Source organism: Pavona decussata, unplaced genomic scaffold (assembly GCF_977016875.1).
Source record: "Pavona decussata unplaced genomic scaffold, jaPavDecu1.1 SCAFFOLD_128, whole genome shotgun sequence".
In the NCBI taxonomy this organism is placed as follows: domain Eukaryota; kingdom Metazoa; phylum Cnidaria; class Anthozoa; order Scleractinia; family Agariciidae; genus Pavona; species Pavona decussata.
Window position 1 is genome coordinate 3,346,378 of NW_028145542.1, and position 19,062 is coordinate 3,365,439.

At 38.9% G+C, this 19,062-nt stretch overlaps 2 protein-coding genes across 2 annotated transcripts; one reads left to right on the forward strand and one right to left on the reverse strand.

Annotated features, from left to right (window-relative positions):
• Positions 1-902: 902 nt before the first annotated feature.
• On the reverse strand, positions 903-7,890 carry LOC146469012 (macrophage migration inhibitory factor homolog). The gene is made up of 3 exons (XM_085124057.1): positions 7,710-7,890; positions 1,646-1,818; positions 903-1,099 (listed from the first exon to the last, which is right to left on the reverse strand). The coding sequence occupies exons 1-3, from the start codon at positions 7,809-7,811 to the stop codon at positions 1,030-1,032; spliced, it is 345 nt and encodes a 114-aa protein (XP_084980183.1). The 5' UTR covers positions 7,812-7,890; the 3' UTR covers positions 903-1,029.
• A 2,551-nt stretch (positions 7,891-10,441) lies between these two features.
• On the forward strand, positions 10,442-12,240 carry LOC146469013 (uncharacterized). The gene has a single exon (XM_085124103.1). It carries the CDS (start codon positions 10,442-10,444, stop codon positions 11,243-11,245), a length of 804 nt encoding a protein of 267 aa, XP_084980229.1. The 3' UTR covers positions 11,246-12,240.
• Positions 12,241-19,062: the final 6,822 nt, after the last annotated feature.

Consider the following 19,062-nt stretch of genomic DNA (forward strand, 5'->3'; position numbering starts at 1 on the left):
AGACAGAAAGCGATGAAATAGATACCCCGTTCAAGACAAAACACCCTGAAAACCATACCCTATCAGGCCGCACGTCCCCGTTAAGGTCACATAAGGGAGTACCCCCTCCCCCAGGTCTAGATCATACCGAAAATTACTATTTTTCATTGACCCGGTGTCACATACATATTAGGACCGTACAAATGAAAAAACGTAAGGGTGAAAGCGCAGGGATTGTAAAAAGCATTCATATGACAAATGTCGTTTTCCCCTGTATTTCATTCTGACTGCAAGAAATGCAATGCTATCTGGTGGTTACTTATTGCCTCACTATATCTTTGTAGCTATCTATTTGGTAGCCTGCAAGCAAGCTCACTTGGGGGTGGGGGGCGGAAGGGGGAAAGAGGAGCCACCCCCAAGAGAGCTTGCTCGCAGGCTGTCTATTTGGGGGAATTGGCGATGCTGGAGGTTATCACTGTTAAAAGATTGTAGGCTTTACGCACCACACAGTCAAATATGGCCCGAGCATAAGCTGGAAACAGCTTCTTGTTATGCAATAAAGTCATAAACTGTACCAAACTACCTTTGAATCAGACCATCTCAAGATGCGCAGAAAGTATGTGCAGTAGTAAACGGAAGCACAGTCCCTACAGGGCCTTAGTCAGCCACACCTTTTTTTTTTGTTGTTTATATGCGAGAGTTTGGCAATTATAATTTATGAACAAAATGAACGAAATCACTGTGAAACTACTAAAGATAATGAAACATACTTTCAGGAACACAACTTACAGTTAAGCAGTAAGATTTCACTTCACCATGCAACATCAATAATTTCGATGGCATAATGGCGAGGCTGACTAGGGTCCTTTAATTTGTAATCATCATATATCCATCATGCAAAAGATAGTTTCCCTGGTCAGTGATGGCTTGTTCTGCAAATGCCTTTAATTCTTTACTTTTTACTTCAAATAGGTTTTATTACACTATCCTTCTGGATCGGCCGTGGGATCATCCCATGTGCTAAATGTAAGACTGGAGCGACGTGTGCTTTTAACTGGCTAAGGTTTTGCCATTCAAGCCACAGTCAGCTCTTGCAATATCATGGAAACAAATTAACAACCTAAAGGGAATGATGCAAAAAATTCAGTTAGCAATAAATTAAGAGCATAGAATTAAAACATGGCTAGGTATCTGTTTTGTAAAAAGTCAAAAAAGGGAACTCTAAAGAGAACTCTTTCAGAGGAGACAAACTCCTAAAATGTTGGGACAACAATACAGTTTTTAGCAGTCATTTTTTGCCCCATATTTTGTCTTTAAATTATATAAAGAAAAACTTTTTAACTTGGGCAAATATCAGGGGTAGTATATACAGGTAGATGTACATGCGTCATCAAGGTAGTGGGTTTTAAGCCTTTTTGGTATGAAATTGGTTAAGGCCTTTCACCTTGGTCTTTCCACCAATTTAGCTTCTTGATTTTTTTCTAATGGGTAGACACATGATGGTTTGGAGGATTTAAGGGTGTGGTCCAAACAGTTGAAGAAAATCACACATTTTGAAATAGGAAATACTTTGGCCTTGCCCAGAATTGTTCATAAAAAAAAATTCAATGACCCAATATAAAGAATTCCCAATGAATTTGCAAGTAATTTGACCAAAAAATTATACCTGCCACTTGGAATTTTTAAATGTTTCTCAAGGTGATCAGAGATGGCTTTAGTATAGGAGTTGTTTTGCTCTGGCCCCAGCTTGCCGGCTGAATACAGATGCACCATCCCACAATTTTCATCTGAGCCTCCAAAAGTCAACTGCGCTCCAGCATTGACATGAACTCCAACCACCTGCATACAACATAGAATATGTTTTGTCAAATTATGTTCCTATCATGTCAGATATTAAATACTCCACTATTTCCAGAGTCCCCTTTCGGTTTGTGTTCAGTTGAACACATACAATACAAGGAAACGCTCCACCAGTGAGGCAGTTCCAGCAGACTTGTAAACTGCTCAAGTTAGTTTAACATTTAAACTTTGCTTTAGCTATGTGGCACAAGTCATGATAATTACAGGGTGTGACTCCCAGCTATGTTAAAAGAGGTGTTGTGCTGGATCCCACCCCCCGCCCCCCTCACTCTAACCTCCAATGCGCATTCTTGGCACTTCCCTTCACTGAGCTATTTTTCATTTGCACTATGGTGCAGCATGTTTTGTCTTTTCTGCTAAACTGTAGAGTACCCATCCACACTTTGCATGTCAATGAATAACTGGTCTCTTTTAAAAATTTTATAACAGAGGGCAAAATTACTGAATGCTGCTTGGTCAATATAGAGGCCATTTTTTCTTAACTTTTCTTTCACTGAGAATTCACCAAGGACAAAACTACTAATGATTGGTCGAGCAGCAAAAATACCTGCTCCTGATTGGCTTAGCATGCAATTTCTACATTAAGTTGGTTTCTTTATTTTTGTGCCTGGGAGAAAGAGTTCTTTCAGGTTAATAATCCTAGCAGTCTATACAGGACATAAAGAATATTAAACATGCAGCGGTCAGGGGGAAAAGAAAACAGAACAAAAATATATATGTCTAACTAGCTAGCAAACTATAGCAGGCGAAGTAAATAAATAAACATGTGAATTAATCACATCATTACATTACTTGCAACAATAGAGTATAATTTGCACAACTACACAATATATTGTTTTTAGTTATTAACTAATTAAGAGCATTCCTTTGAAAAACAATTACAGTTGACTCTGCATTAATGGCAGACATAGTTAGGCTGTTCCTTAACGGGATTGTACGAGGGAAAGAAGAGAAATTAGGCAAAGGGGTCTAAGGCTAGAATGAGTGCCACCATGAGCTAGGTTGACTGATGGTGGAAATGTTAAATGTGCTAGATTATGGACTGCTTTTTACATAATATTTGCAGCATGGTAACACCGGAAAATCTTGAGTAAATAGTCTGAACAGGCAAATCTTATAAAAACAGGAATTTGACCCATGTTTGGGTATACAGTTCCACTAAGGGTTTGAAAGCCCGACCCTGTTTCGGACAAAATAACCTTGAATACCAGCCTACCCTGTGTAAGGCGACACCCTCTATTTTAAGACCCTATTTAGATAAAACTGAAAACAATAGCACTAATAACTTGTCCTGAAAATGATCTAATGTTGAGTGATGACCTGTTTAATAAAATTAATACAGATAAATGTCTCTGATCTCAGATTCACGAAATCCTTAACAACAGTCTTGCAGCCATATCATGTCTAGGATGGGTCCAGACCCTGATTCACACGACTTCTAAAAAGATCATGTAGCACGATACAATATAAAGTATGTGTAAACAATAAAGATTGATTAATTGATTGATTGACTGACTGACTGACTGGCTGACTGACTGAATGACTAACTGACTGACTGACTGACTGACTGACTGATTGATTGATTGACAGATTGATAGATTAATTGATTGATTGATTGATTGATTGATTGATTGATTGATTGATTGATTGATTGATTGATTGATTGATTGATTGATTGATTGATTGATTGATTGATTGATTGATTAGGGCAGACTCGCTTGAAATTATACATTACCCAGTTCAGGGCAGAGGGACCAAAAACCACACCCTATCCAGCGGCTTGTCCCCGTATAGGCCATATAGGGGACCACCCCCTCCCCCCCTCCTGGGAGCAGATCATTGTACAATTTCCAGTCCATTTATGTGTTGTCTTATATCAGTATTCCATGCATCTGACACATATTCTATATGAGGTCTCACAAAAGAATAATAAATTGTGATATGCTTGGGTCTTAACATACTTTGAGAAACGTTTCTACATACATGTAGTAGGCCTCATTTCTTTGTAGCCTTAGTTTTAACAGATTGACATGACAATCCACTTCTAGGTTACCCTGGACAAAAACACCGAGGTATTAATGAAAAGTAATTGGTTCTTACAGACTGTTACAAAGCATATAGCTAGATGGAAACTTTAAGGGTGACCTGGTAATTGACATGATATTACAATTATTAGTTAGGCCAAGTGATGGTTGAAAAATATCGAGTGTCAAGGTCTTGTTGGGGTCATCAGTCAAACACTTGAGATTTCAGTTCTTTGGAGTTTGAATTTTTAAGCCCTGTTTAAAGCTAAAAACTTGGATCGGATTTGTTTGGTTGAAAAACTGAATTAAATCACATGTAATGGCCACCAAGTGCTTTCACCTCGCTACCAATTCTTCCAACAAATGATAACCAAACATAATAGTGGGGGTTTACCTAAAGGGCCGGAATCTGGAATCCAGAATCCGGAATACAAAAATGGAAAATTCACCAACATGAAAATTTCAATGAAGGTTAAAGTCACTTAGGAAAGAAACAGTTTTTATAGATCTTGAAAAATTATAACATCGGTCAGGAACCCATGCAGTGAAATTTTCAAAACTTTGCTTCAGATTTCAATAACTGCAGTTAAGCCTATGGCATTAGTATTCTAAGGCAGTCCCTTTAAAGCGTAAAGTAAACAAATCTCTACAACAAATCTCCCCATGATGCTTTGTACCTGTCAAAATACTGTCACCATTTGTACACATCTCTCGCCCCTTGCTCTTCCAAAAGAACGAAAATCCCCTACTCACAAGCCAATCAGCATACAACAAGTTACACAGAAAAAGAAAAAAAGAAAGAAAAGAAACATGTTACTTTTATTATTTTACACTATTTCATAGCCAAACAACTTTCTTTTTAACTGAATTACGTGTTTCATAAATAAATCGTGCTAATTGCAGCAGATCATAACTACACAAAAATTAAAAAGAACGTTTTGACCCCAAACTTTTCGTACCATTTAAAAATGGATTTGCCCAGGATCAGGAAAATTGGTGAAACAAAATGACCGCTGAAAAGAGATCGACCATTTGTAGAAGCATTTGGTTTAAAATATTCCCCTCTATCTAAGCAAGAAAAAACTAAAAATAAATAGTCTTTTCTGATTTCCAGATTTTGGCATTTTGATTTTAAATACATAGATAAGTGTCGTTCTTGTGCTTTAAAAGGACTGCCTTAGAATAAACACCATAGGCTTAACTGCAGCAATTTAAATCTTGGGCAAACTTTTGAAAATTTCACTGGGCTCCTGACTGATATTAAAATTTTTTAAGACCTATAAAAACCGTTCCCCAAGTGACTTAAACCTTTCCTGAAATTTTCCATGTCGACGATTATTCGTGTTTCCTGGAGGCACTATTTTGAGTCACAATTTATCGATCTGGGAAACGAAGGTCTTGTTGCCTCACAAGGCTTCAAATGTTGCTGCTGACCCACAACGTAGACTACCACGAAGCAGGGCTAATGCTCGAAACGTCAGCACTCAAATCTCTTTATTTTGGCCAATTTACATTTAGTTATCAACTCTGCTGATAAACCAAACATTCGTTACCACTTTCCTTGTTTGTGTTTAATTACTTCAAAATCATCAAAGCAGGCAATGTTGGGACATAACTTGATGATCATTTAGTGGATCAATTCTTGTTCTTAACTTGAAATGGACATGTTTCAAATTTGTTTCAAATTTGTCTAACCTTGTAAAAAGGGCATAGGACCAATGGCATGATCAAACATTTTCTTGCATGTGTGACAAAAAGGCAATTTCAATGCCAAAAATAACCAGACAGCAGTAATTTTTGAGCTCGCAAATGATTGGCTTGCTCGAGATTTAAGGCCTACTATTTCACACTTTATAGACTTTTTGGTGGTCACACACAAACTTTAGCTAAAGTGTTATTTATAGCATGCCTTAATCACGATTTAACCCTGTAGTCTGTGTAGTGCGACCACAACCATCGATGCCTAAGATTTGGTTTAGTCATCGTTAGTTTGCTCATGAATTAAACTTGTATTTTATGTTTACGACCGTATACAGCTGTTTCGACAAAGGTTGTCCAAAAAAAGCTTAAAAGCGTAAGCGACAAGGCCAAAAGGTAGTCTGAGAAATACCCAATAAAGTTCAATAAAAGCTTAGAATCCATAATACCTTGACCATAAAGCAAAGACTTGAGATGGTGGGCAATATGGATTCTGAGCTTTTACTGAAATTTATTGGGTATTTTCCAAACTACCTTTCGGCATTGTCTTTTACGCTTTTCTGGACAAACCTTTGTCAATTAAAAAGCTGTATAACAAAACTTTTCCTGGTTTGTCTGTAAATTTTGCCCTTGATGTTATAAACACGTAATTGCAATGACTCGCTGAGAATTAAGGATTAATTTTCAAATTTTGTATTTTCGAAGTTTTCAAATATTGTTTACGCGTGAAAATTAGCCTATCGTGCATATCGTGCGCGTATTTGTATGTTTATGCGTGGTTTAATTCTACCTGTTACCATCCCCCCCTCCCCCGGGCACACCCCCGGGCATTTGTGTACTTGACGTCCTATTCCCCACCCCCGGGCACACAGAAAGAGACAATTCCCCGCCTCCGGGACTCATGACATGGACTAAAAATAAACTGCTTCGTTTTGATGATTTATTTCTTTATTTAAACAAAACCAGGAATCTGAAAAGTCCTAAACTTTTAGAACAATTAACTCCCTTCCGAAGTAAAGTGAATATTATAAAACTTGACACACAGACTAATACACCAGGAGGGCGTTTCAACCAAACTGCCTCAAAAATTGAAATGTATCTCTACAAAACAACTCTTAAATTCCTAGAAACAATATGGAATAACGTCTTTTGTATTTTCAGTGCAAATAAATTGCTTTTCTACAAGAAGATCAAAATGTTTAACTCAGTATATTTACAACATTAAATCTGCGCCTGAAACAAGCTGAAGCGGGTGAATTCCATTAAAACAAAACCATTATTAATTTTTGTTCTGGAGGAAATCCTTTCCTCTTTTATCTTTTGAATTTAATTACTTTTTGTTTTCTTTCATCAGGTCTACGTCAGCTCTCTGACTGCAAATTTCCGACATGTGAAAAATGAAAAACGTGGCCTTTTCCGCGTGGTTCCAGTAGCCGCCATTGTGTCACCCCATAAGTCCTTGCGCGAGTAGTTATTTTGATTTGCCCTTTTCCCCTACCCCTGGGCAAGACCGCTTGAGCAAATTCCCGACCCCCGGGCCAGACGGGCTGGGTTTTCCCGGGGGTGTGCCCGGGGGGGGGGGGGGTGGTAACAGGTAGAATCGAACCACGCATTACAGACCTTTCAACCTCAAAACACCAAAAATCTGGTGACAGAGGTAAAAAAAGTCTGGAGGATCAGTAAAAATCTGGAGATTGATCGACCGGCAGACAAAACCAAGTAAACGCAGGTGCTAATCAACAGAAAATGCTTGTTTCCTGCTTATAAATTACTTAAAACATGTGTGGACCTTAGCAGCGCAGCAACTTCCGTCATGTTGAAAACGTGAGTGAAGAAAATGCGAGAGACTAGTATTGAAAACCCTACTCCAGCGAACAGATGGATGAACTATTACTATTGTTTACTAACTATGGATTGATTTGCATAGAATTGGCGCAAGAAAGTCACCTAAGCAAGCCAACAATGAAATTATAGAAGGAAATTGAATCCTTTCAGCTTGTGACTCTGTTTATCGTGAGATTTTTGTGTCTCGTCGTGAGACCGTGAGAATGAACTGAAAACCGTTGAGTGTCATGGCAAAATCACGCATGAGACTTGGGAGGTCTGTCAGCTTAGTTCTACAAATGTGGCTAGATTTACAGCACTTACGCTACTAGGTTTTCCCAGTTGACTTGCGATTAACTCTGTGGTCTCCTTATGAAAATTTGCAGGAACTTCTTTAACGTTTGTTATCAGATCAAAAAGAGGCATGATTACTTTCACGCGGATCGAGATTCTTGGAAACTCTGATTTGATTTTAGCCCGTGAACAGGCTACGGTTGGGGATAGGACGAAAGAAAACACCGCGAGCGAAGCGAGCCGGGGGGAAACTGTGCCGAGATTCAGAGCGGAAAAACGCAAAAAGCATGCGCGAACTCTGCGTGAGGGCTGGGCACCAAAGGGGCACCAAAAGTTTCAAAAATGGCGGCAATTTCAATTTTCTTATTTTCAACAATTTACTATGCTACCGCAGATATCTCGGTAAGTAGCGATAATTATCCCACACAAGAAGATAGCTGCAGATGTAACCTTGCTGTGGTTCGATTTTCTTAGGGCTTCTTAGACTTAAAGAAAGATTTTCAAACCTTCATTGTTCCCGCGGCGTGTAAACAAATCGCCTCTACGGGTCTGTTATTGTCACGGATCTTTTTACAAAAAGCAACTATATAAGCAAACCCCTGAATATTTAAGGTCGAGAGCTAAACCCTGAGTAGAAAAATAGTTAATCGTTAATTCCTGAGTTTGCCAAAGTATATAATTGTTTGCTAGAGTGGATTTTTAATTTTTTCGCAAGGATCTAATTTATATCGGTGTCGAGGGAACAATTTCATGCGATGCATCTAATACTTCAGATACTTTCCCCTTAGTATATTGTACTGTTTTATTTAGTTTAGTTTATGTCTCTTCAATATATCGTATATTTCTTTTGTCTTTCACTGCCCGCCACGATTAGCTTTCGCGACTTGCGGTCTAGTATAATTAGCTATAAGTTGATAAACACAATAAAAAAGTTTGTTTTTGACACGGTGTGTGTGCATCTATCTAGTAGGCTCAGGTCAATTACACAACTGATGTGTAACAATGTTTGTCTGCACAGGTCAACTGAAGGCAGGAAAACTATCTTTAGATACGGAAACTTCGCAAATAATCCCTTTTGTCACTGTGCTTAGCGGGGATTTGAATTTGTTTCACAAGGCCTTCCGTGGTCGCACTCTTGCCATCATTCACTTGTCGCGCAATTTTGTTTTAGAAACAAAAAATAAATAAATAAATGCATCCAGTGAGCAGAGGTTGACCAGCTGCAACTTTTTAAATAGAATCTTACTTCAATTTCAGTTGTGCTGACGCCAAATATGAATTGTCTTGTAATGAGAAACATAGAGAATTAAATAGAGATGAAGCTCGGGTAGCATAGTTACCAGAAGTGTCCCTTTGCTGTGTTTATAGTCATGTACCGGAACCTAAACCGCAAGTCCAGTTTTCGTTCTTGTCCTTACACGGTGTTGGTAAAATGCCCGGTCCGATTTTATAGCATATTTGATGAAATTGGACAAAACGTAGATGATAAAATGTATTTTTACCACAAAAGCCACTGCTCAACAATACAACGACCAATACAACAGAATCGAACGGCAGCGTTTTCAGTTTAGTTGCGACCGCGAACGGATATGCGCAGAAAAATTGCGCAGAACGTTTTTCCGCTCTGAAGAAGGGGGCGTAGGCTCCCCTCTCCCAGTGCCCCCCTCGGCCAGCTTCACTCGGCTCGCTTTTTTCCTTCGCCGTTTCCTTCGCCCTATCCGGCTACGGGAGCCTATTTGATTTGCGTGTGCTGAGAATACCAGTAAGTACGTCGTATAAGTGTTCATCAAAAGTCAGTAAACGTGAACGGACTGGGAACTGAGATAGAGTTGTGGACTGCGGTAGCTGGGGGACCTTTTTCACTAACCCTAATTATATATTCTAAATTTTATTTTACACTAGTTGAGCAATGCAAGACCGATTTTCCAAGTTCCTGTAGAATTAAGCAAACGAGAGCAACTTAAGGAAAACAAGGAGCAGGCTTAGGGTCATAAAAATACTACAGGGGCCGGGCGAGAGAGAACAGGATCAGAACAGGGATCCAGGAACTCCTGATGACATTTATTGGTGCAGTTTGTGAGTTTGAATTTCAAACTTAATTTAAGTTATCATTATAGTACAGGCTGAGTAATAAAGAAAATCTCTGAAATGTGATTGGCTAAAGAACAGTAGTATTTCACCCAAATTTGAAATACTTACATGTAAAAATTACAATTTCCAGGGTAACCGAAATGTTTCTAATTTTGAAAAGTGGCAGAAAGATTTCCCGCTTGTAACGCGAAACAGCTACAAGAACTTGAGACACAGGAAATGCGAACATTAAGAAAAGCACTAAGACCAGCCTGGCTTACTGTTTGGACAACCTGGGATGAAGAAAAAGGATACAGTCTGAACATTGTAAGCTACGAAGCCCAGGAGCTTTGTTGAGAAACTAGCAGAGCTTTTGAAACGTGGCAGGGGTGGGACTCATCTCTCACCCAGCCATGTGCATACCACTACTCAATTTTTCCAAAATGCCCTTTGCATTGTTCGTTGGCACGGGGGAGGAGCATGCGTGCGTTCGTCCGAGTCGGACGTGTCACCTAAGCGGAGCAAAATCTGTCTCCTTACTCCTTCATCTTTGGCTAAAATCATCGTTTAAATGTTTAAATCTGATGGAAAACACGGTACCTGTTAAACTCCGATGACGAAAGGGCGCAAGAACGAATGAGCGAGGCTCTCTAGAAGTGGAAGAAGAACTCAGTGACGCCAAACGAAGCAACATGGCCGCGAGCGAAGCAGGAAAGAATACGGAGTCGACAGAAAATTCGGAACCTCGCTTAACTGAAATTAGAGAAATGCCAGCGAATATTCAAACGTCAATAGCAAATATCTTAAAGGAGAATAAGTCAGTTAAAACAGAATTAACGGAATTGAAGGCCGCGTACCAGGAACAAAAGCGCGAGTTAGAGTCCGCCAAAACCTTTCTGGAATCCACCAAGAAAGAGAACGGAGAGAACCTCTTGTTAAGAGAAGAGCTAAAGCATACTAAGAAGAAGCTAGCAGATTCGATAGAGGAGACTGACCATTTAACTGAAGAACTCGACAACTTGGAGCAATACACGAGAAAGAACTCATTAGAAATTCACGGAGTACCAGAAGATGCATATACGTCAACCGAAGAAGTGGTATTAAAGCTAGCAGAAGCACTGGATGTACACATTCTGTCGGATGACATTGAAATATCGCACAAGTTAAACACTCGAAACAAATCCATCATTGTTAAATTTCTAAATCACAAGGTCAAAACTGAACTTTACAAAAGCAGAACAAAGTTGAGGCACATCAAAGCAGCTGATTTATTTCCATCCAGAAACTACTCTTCTGCAGCCGGCCGCGAGCCACGTATTTTCATCAATGAAAACCTCACCGATCACCGCCGTCGCATCATTAGTATGGCAAATAAAATGAGAAAAGATCAACTCATCCAGAGTGCCTGGACTTTAGACGGAAAAATTTTCGTCAAGACATCAACAGAAGGATCGCCGTTAAGAATTTTTTCGCTTGATGACTTAGACAATCTTTAATTGGAGTAACTGGAGAAGATTTTGCACTGAATGAGAGTGCAACTTGAGAGGAGCGAAAGATGCGCATCACATTTACTTGTTTTTATTTAAATTTTGTTCTTTTATGTGTGCCGTTATTTTTGTTATTTGGATGTGATATCATATGTGTTCATTTTTTTTGCCTACTCACTCAGAAAGCTCTACCATGAGATCGATCTCTACATACATAGATACAACAGTTTATCTAGGGATCTACTACTTTTTCCTCATAATTCAAAATACAACCAGAAAAATATCACACGCTTTAGTACTAATTTTGTTTTTCTAACTTTAACCTAATTATTCTATGTCGCATAAATTAAAATTGTTAGCACTAAACGTGCGAGGATTACGTAATACGAGTAAACGAAGAGCAATTTTCTCTTATTTGAAAGCGCAAAAAGCTACAATCTTTTGTCTACAGGAAACGTACTCATTGATTGAAGACGAAAAAGTGTGGTCTGCAGAATGGGGTAACAATATATTGTTTTCTCACGGCTCTGCGCACTCGAGAGGTGTTTGTATTCTGCAAAATCCTTGCTCCACCTCGGTTCGATTATGCAGCATTTCAACGGACGCCGAAGGAAGACTTATAATCGCAAAAGTCATAATAGAAAATAAACCTTTTTTCATTTTAAATATTTATGCTACCACGGATTATCGAGACCAAGATAATTTCATTAAAACAATAAGTGAACACCTAGCGTCGAAAACGGACACTTCAAAAGTCATCATTTCAGGCGATTGGAATACCACTCTCAATCAAATTGACAAAAGCGGCGGCCAACCTTGGAAAGCCACAAATTACAGGAATGCACTTGTTAGTCTTATGGAAGAAATAAACTTAGTTGATGTTTATCGACAATTGCAACCCACAACTAAATCTTTTACTTATGAGTCAAAGCCCTTAAAAGTGGGATCGAGAATAGACTTTTTTCTTATTTCTCGTCCTCTCTCTAATCATGTAAGGAAAACAGAAACCCCGGTTACTCAGTAGCACCTGACCACAAATCAATTTATCTGAATCTTGAGATCAAAAATGAATTTAAAAGAGGACCTGGCGTGTGGAAGTTTAATAACACCCTACTGGAAGACAAATATTACAAAGAATTCGTCACTATTAAATACCCGCAAATTTTAGAAAAGTATTCTGAAGTAACCGAAAAGCAACTGCTATGGGAACTAATAAAAATGGAACTACGCTTTGAAACTATTAAATATTCAAAAGAAAAGAGATTTAAATTAAGGAACAAAGAAGAAGATCTTCAAAGCAAATTACAAGAACTTGATCACAAGATTTGCAATGGCGGCGTCTTTGACCATCAATTATTAGAACAATATGAAGCCGCTAAAGAAGAATTAAAAATAATACATGAAACAAGAGGAAAAGAAGCTATGTTTAGATCAAAGGTTAAATGGTTTGAACAAGGAGAAAAGCCGACTAAGTACTTTTTTAATCTAGAAAAAACGAATTATGAGAAAAAACTGATTCGAGAAGTGAAATTGGAAAATGGTGAGACAGTGACAGATGAAGTGCAAGTGAAGAAAGAAATTGAAGCGTTTTACCAGAGTTTGTACACCTCTAAATTTGGTGATTAAAGCACCCAGGTGTCTAATTACGATAATAAATTTGAAGACTTTATTGAAGGTCTTGATATCCCTCAATTAAGCGAAGAGGAACAAGAGCCTTTGGAAACAGAACTAACCCTCGAAGAATTAAAAGCTGCCTTAGCGTCCTTCGCGGACAATAAGTCTCCCGGGGAAGATGGATTCACCAAGGAATTTTACGAATTTTTTTTTTGTCTCCTCTGGGAAGATCTACTTAATTCATTTAACGAGGCATTTCATAAAGGTGAATTGTCAATATCCCAAAGAAGGGGAATATTAACCCTAATACCCAAAGAGGATATTAACTTGACTGATTTAAAGAATTGGCGCGCTATATCTCTGCTCAACTTGGATTACAAAATTCTTTCGAAAATACTAGCTAGGAGACTGGAACAATTTCTACCAAATTTAATCCACTCTGATCAAACTGGTTACGTTCGTGGGAGATATATAGGGCAAAATATCAGACTTTTGAGCGACATAATGGAATTATCCTCCTTTTCGTGGATTTTGAAAAAGCTTTTGATACCCTGGAATGGAGCTTCATATCAAAAACTTAAGAAGCCTTTAATTTTGGACCGAATTTTAGAAAGTGGTTCTCTGTACTTTATAACAACATACAAAGTTCTGTCTTAAATGGAGGGTACATGACTAATTACTTTAAAATATCAAGAGGAGTACGACAAGGATGTCCACTCAGTCCTTCTCTGTTTATCCTTGCAGTGGAACTGTTAGCATTAAAGATACGTCAAAGTCCACAATGTAAAGGTATTCAAATTCCGGGTGACCAAGAAGTGAAAATTTCACAATTCGCAGACGACACCACTATCATAACTGACAACCCAGAGTCTCTTAAATCACACCTTCGCATAATCGAGTCATTTGGGAATGTGTCAGGCTTAAAGTTGAATGAAAAGAAAACTAAGGCAATGTGGTTAGGAACAATGAAAAACAGCAACTCTAAAGTACTAAGTTTCAAAACCACGAAAGATCCAATTAAAGTCTTTGGAACTTTCCTATCGTACAACGAAGAGAAGAATATTGAGGAAAACTTCATCAAAAAAATTAGGAGAATGAAAGTTAAACTCAACTTATGGCTTTCGAGAGATCTCACGCTCTATGGAAAATCACTACCAGCTAAATCATTAGGTGTATCTCAATTAGTTTACGCAGCCTCTATGCTTTCTGTTCCAGCCAAAATAATTAAAAATGTTCAAAGTGAACTTTTCTCGTTCCTGTGGAAAAACAAAAAAAAAAAATAAAGAGAGCGGTCATTTACCAACCGCCCAAGGCGGGAGGACTGCATTTCGTCAATTTTGCTACGATGGTTAAATCATTACGACTAGCCTGGATAAGTAAATTTTTGAGCGATACTAACGACTCATGGAAAGCGATTCCAAATTATTATTTCTCTGATTATGGTGGTCTGCAGTTCGTTCTGAAATGTAATTACAATGTTATAGTCCATGGGCCAGAAAGTGAAACCCTCCCCCCATCTCGGGATTTTTGCAGACATGTATCATTTTAAACCTCTACCCAAAGGTATTCCAAAAATCGATGTTTGCATTTGATCGATTGGTGGGTGTGGCCGTATGGCGCCATTCTTTACTTTAATCAAAGTACCACAGGCTACCCAGCCCGGAATTTTACAAACAATCTTCTTAAAAGCTATTATCCATGGAATTGACACACACAACTACCCATACTTACTCTTCTCCACCCCCTCTATTAGATGATACCTCAACTTTCACTTTTAAGCTTCAAAGTTGACTACTGCGCATGTCACAAAGTTCATTCAGCCTGTGCAAGGGGTATATGTGAAGTGATGCTTAAGAATTACTCATGTTTCCTTGCTGTAAATAAAACAGAGCAGTAACGCACCTTTACTAGATTTTGTAGATTGCAACCTCTTCAGATTCACTGGAAACAATCAGTATGATTTGCTTGTCTCACTATGTAGTCACTGGATGTGGTCCGCAACGTATCGACTCCTTACTGCTAGTCTTCATCAGGTAATGGGGTCGACTGGTTACGCGTCACCATCGTAAATTTCAAAACAGATCCGCGCTTTCAAATACAGCATCAGGCATCAGACTTCTGAGGAGCATCGAACAGATCGGCCCTTTGTTCTAGGTTGATCAGATGTTGTAGGAGTGACTATATCATTTCTTGTATCTTCTGACAACTTCCTGAATGATAATGCCGTGAGCAGTATGTGTTGTGCTTGGGCCCGATGACGTTTACTCCCTCAAGTCGAAGTTGTCCCAGCACACTGGTGTGTGACTACGTCATGTTTGGGCTGATCGTGAATGGAATAACACCTTTTTGCTCATCAATAGCTTTGCACATAGCTGTTTCTAGCTGAAGAACCCGCGAGTAGGAAGCACAATGGCCAAATCGATTAATCAGCGTTACAATCCCAGCACTGCCAGTCAAGTGCCTTTAATCTTTAATCTTTAATTAGCATAATTGCCATTAGCAAAGCTAATCCGGCAATGGAGCGGCCAGCGGACGCACAATAGGTTAAATTATACATGCAGAACATATAAAGAACTAATAAATTCCGAGTAGGAGCCAGACTTGACGATGTCAGGTGGTAATGCATTCCATGCTGGGATTGATCTTACATAAAATGAGTGTTTGTAAGCGTCAAGTGAAGAGAACGGTAGACTTATCTTAAAGTCATGACTCGCCCTTGCACGGCTGTACGCGGGCACAGAGGTAAGCTCGTGGGGAGGGAGATGCCTCAAAGTCATTTTAAGAAGTAGGTGTTTTGGCATTGTCCACTGTCCATTGGTAACTGCTTTACAGACATCTTGGGCAACGAAGATATCAGTCTCTGTCTACTTGCAGAACTATCATTCTTGACGGCAAGTAAACTGGACAGAAATTCTTGAAGGCATGGCGGGGGTAGTACGTATCACTCACAAGAAAATCTGCTGATGGAAGCCGTGGCATTTCTTCAGATTCGATGTGCGCACTTTGAATAGCTCTTCTTAAAAGTGAATGCTGCCTCTTCAAGTGTCTTGGTTTCAGAAGCCGCCGCTTCAAATGCCACTCCGATTGCTTCCACCGTTTTGATGTCTGATGAATACACAAACTCGCTTCTGTAATTTGGCTGCCAAAACTGGATTGAACTTCCAAACTGCTTAACTAACTTTGACTTAAGATTATCTAGTCTATAATCAGGATAATAGCAGTCAGGACTGTTTTGTAGGATGTAAGCCAGGTACCGCTCACGAAGCATCGACATCCTCTCCACATTACCTCCTGATATGATTGATTTGTTAACATGCTCAGTTTGTCGAAAGAAGCCTTGTGGGCTGCCTTCATGGCTATCTGGGCCTCATTTGACTCCTGCTCTTTGGGGACCTCTTTGCTGATTACTGATTGAGTGTAATTTTTACGGAATGAGGCATGGTAATGCGCTTCTTTGGCGACTAAGTCAATACCCTGTATCTTCAGCAGAGTATCTCCATCTTGTTTTGTCTCTGCGGCTCTCTTTATTACATCTTCCGCTGTTTTTGTGACACACTTGAATAGATGCTCCTCTTTTCCGAACTTCCGTAAACGGTTTTTGTCGCAAAAAAGGCACCTATCAGTTGACATTAGGCGCAATGGTGTTGATGTTGACTGTCCTGATAATCTGTGCCTTTTGACAGCATCCGGTTCGGGCTCCGAATTGCCACTAGATGCCGGCATTTTGCGTTTCACTGGTCGGAAACATTTGTGAAGCGTTGATAGCATGACCTATGGTATACTTACCTGGCTGGCAAAAATTTGCCTAGAATATTTGACCAGATGTCGTCTAACCTGTCTTAACCGGCCATAGACTGTCTGAGATCAGAAGCCGCTTTCAATTGATTTTTTGGAAGCTTCTTTCAGCCATAACAGTAATGTTTGTCTCTTTCACTGCAGGTGATGGAAGGCAATGAAGTGCTACAACAAAACACTCATGCCAAGTAAACAAACAATGAAGATATGTTTTTGAAATTGTACATTAGAGGTTTTTTTAATACATAAATAAATAATTAAATAAATAAAGTTTGTTTACCAGAGACCTAAAGCTTCGGATGTTTCATACAATTCTTTTGATTGTTATTTTATCTGTCAATACATAAATTGGCACGATCAAGGATTTTAACTTTACAGACAGGGCGTAATGGAGAAAGAGGGAAAAGATGAAAAGGCTTTAAGGATCAAAGTTCTAAATCAACGAAAATAAAAAGTAAAATGAATATTTCTGCGAGGTGCTTCATTCATTTTGCAAATGTCAAAGAGACAAACATTACTGTTATGTCTTAAAATAGCTTCCAATAAATCAAAGCGGCTTCTGATCTCAGACAGTCTAAATAGGTGAATGAACTTTGTGTTATGCGCAGTGGTCAACTTTAAAGCTTAAAAGTGAAAGTTCTATTTACAGCAAGGAAACATGAGTAATTCTTAAGCATCACTTCACATATACCCCTTGCACAGGCTGAATGAACTTTGTGACATGCGCAGTAGTCAACTTTGAAGCTTAAAAGTGCAAGTTAAGGTATCATCTAACAGAGGAGATGGAGAAGAGTAAGTATGGGTAGTTTTGTGTGTTAATTCCATGAATAATAGCTTTTAAGAAGATTGTTTGTAAAATTCCGGGCTGGGTAGCCTGTGGTACTTTGATTAAAGTAAAGAATGGCGCCATACGGCCACACCCACCAATCGATCAAGTGCAAACATCGATTTTTGGAATACCGTTGGGTAGAGGTTTAAAATGATACATGTCTGCAAAAATCCCGAGATGGGGGGAGGGTTTCACTTTCTGGCCCACGGACTATTAACCTTAATAACGAAAATATACCTATCTTTTATCGAGAACTCTTACATTATTTCTGCAAAATTAAGAATATAACTAACATTTTTCCTCACAGCGAATTCCTATTATGGAATAATGAAGCAATAACTATTGAAAATAACATGTTATTTTGGAAATCCTGGTTTAATCAAAAAGTCCTCTTTGTGCAAGATATCTTAAATACCAGTGGAAGCTTTTTACCATTAGAGGAATTCCAAAGCAAATTTAAAATTAAAACAAACTTTCTTCAATATTTTTAATTGATGGCGGCAATTCCGTCGAAAGTAGTTAGATATTTGGGTGTATGAGCCCACTTTTCAAAAAAATGATAAAAAATCCCATACAAATCCTTATAAACCCCATAAACAACACATTATCTCACCCCAATAACTACATAAAATACTATTTCAGCCTTTGAATTCAACAATGAACTCCTGCAACGGAGACGTCAAAAACCTAAAAACCTAAATTTAGCTTAAATTCATCGATTAAATCCAACCAACTCATCAATCGCTGATTTGAATGATGAATACAATATTTTTGAACACCAATTTGGATAAAAAAATAATCATTATGGATGTTGTGTGACTGGATGCCGTTACTGTCACGCGTGACGTTGTGTGACTTGTCACGAAAATGGACAAAAACCCTGAACGAGGGGTGCTCGGTTGGCTGTTTACTTGCCTGGCCCCAGCCAGGTCTTTTTCCCGCCGCTGACAAGGCGGCTGTCCCTTTCCCAGTTTACCTCTGGGACCGAGGTTGAGTCCTGGGACGAACTCTGAGCACCCCGCTGTAAACCAGTAGGGCCTGAGCGGGCTCACCCTGGAGGTACCGTTTACTGGAAGACATCCCACACTACTCAGTAATTCACCATCTGCACAAGCCGTTAAACAGGTTTCAGTCAGGGGCCAGCTGACACCACCCTAAAGCTTCACCAGAGTTTGTGAACTAATATAATAATGGCCCGATTACCTATATATTACACTCAGTTCTGAAATTTTTACACTTGTGGTGCTATTTTTCTGTATATTGCTTGATTTGGATTAACACGCATGCGCTTTCATGCACACAACCCAAAGCGGACTGGACACTAGTTTGTTAACACACGTGTCGGCCATTTTGTTGCCATTTTGCGAAGAGGTTGTATTTTAATGTTTATGGCTCCTGTTTTGGGATTTTTTGGACATTTATTTCTCCACTTTCATCGTTCTGATGTTTGTAGACGCTTTTTGAGGTAAGAATATCATTTATCTTGCACACAACAATAGATTTTTTTATTGAATCGACTCGCTATCGAATACTCGTGAAACCGTGAAATGATTTTACAAATCGACTAAATCCTTGATTGGGATCCAAG

Bases quoted from the DNA above. Each gene is read 5' to 3' on its own strand.
- LOC146469012 (XM_085124057.1), bottom strand. From the start codon at position 7,811: ATGCCTCTTTTTGATCTGATAACAAACGTTAAAGAAGTTCCTGCAAAT. The intron at 1,819-7,709 runs GTAAGTGCTGTA...TGTTGTATGCAG, and splicing joins AACTGGGAAAACCTAGTAGC to GTGGTTGGAGTTCATGTCAA. The intron at 1,100-1,645 runs GTATAATTTTTT...CATTCCCTTTAG, and splicing joins TTAAAAATTCCAAGTGGCAG to GTTGTTAATTTGTTTCCATG.
- LOC146469013 (XM_085124103.1), top strand. From the start codon at position 10,442: ATGGCCGCGAGCGAAGCAGGAAAGAATACGGAGTCGACAGAAAATTCG.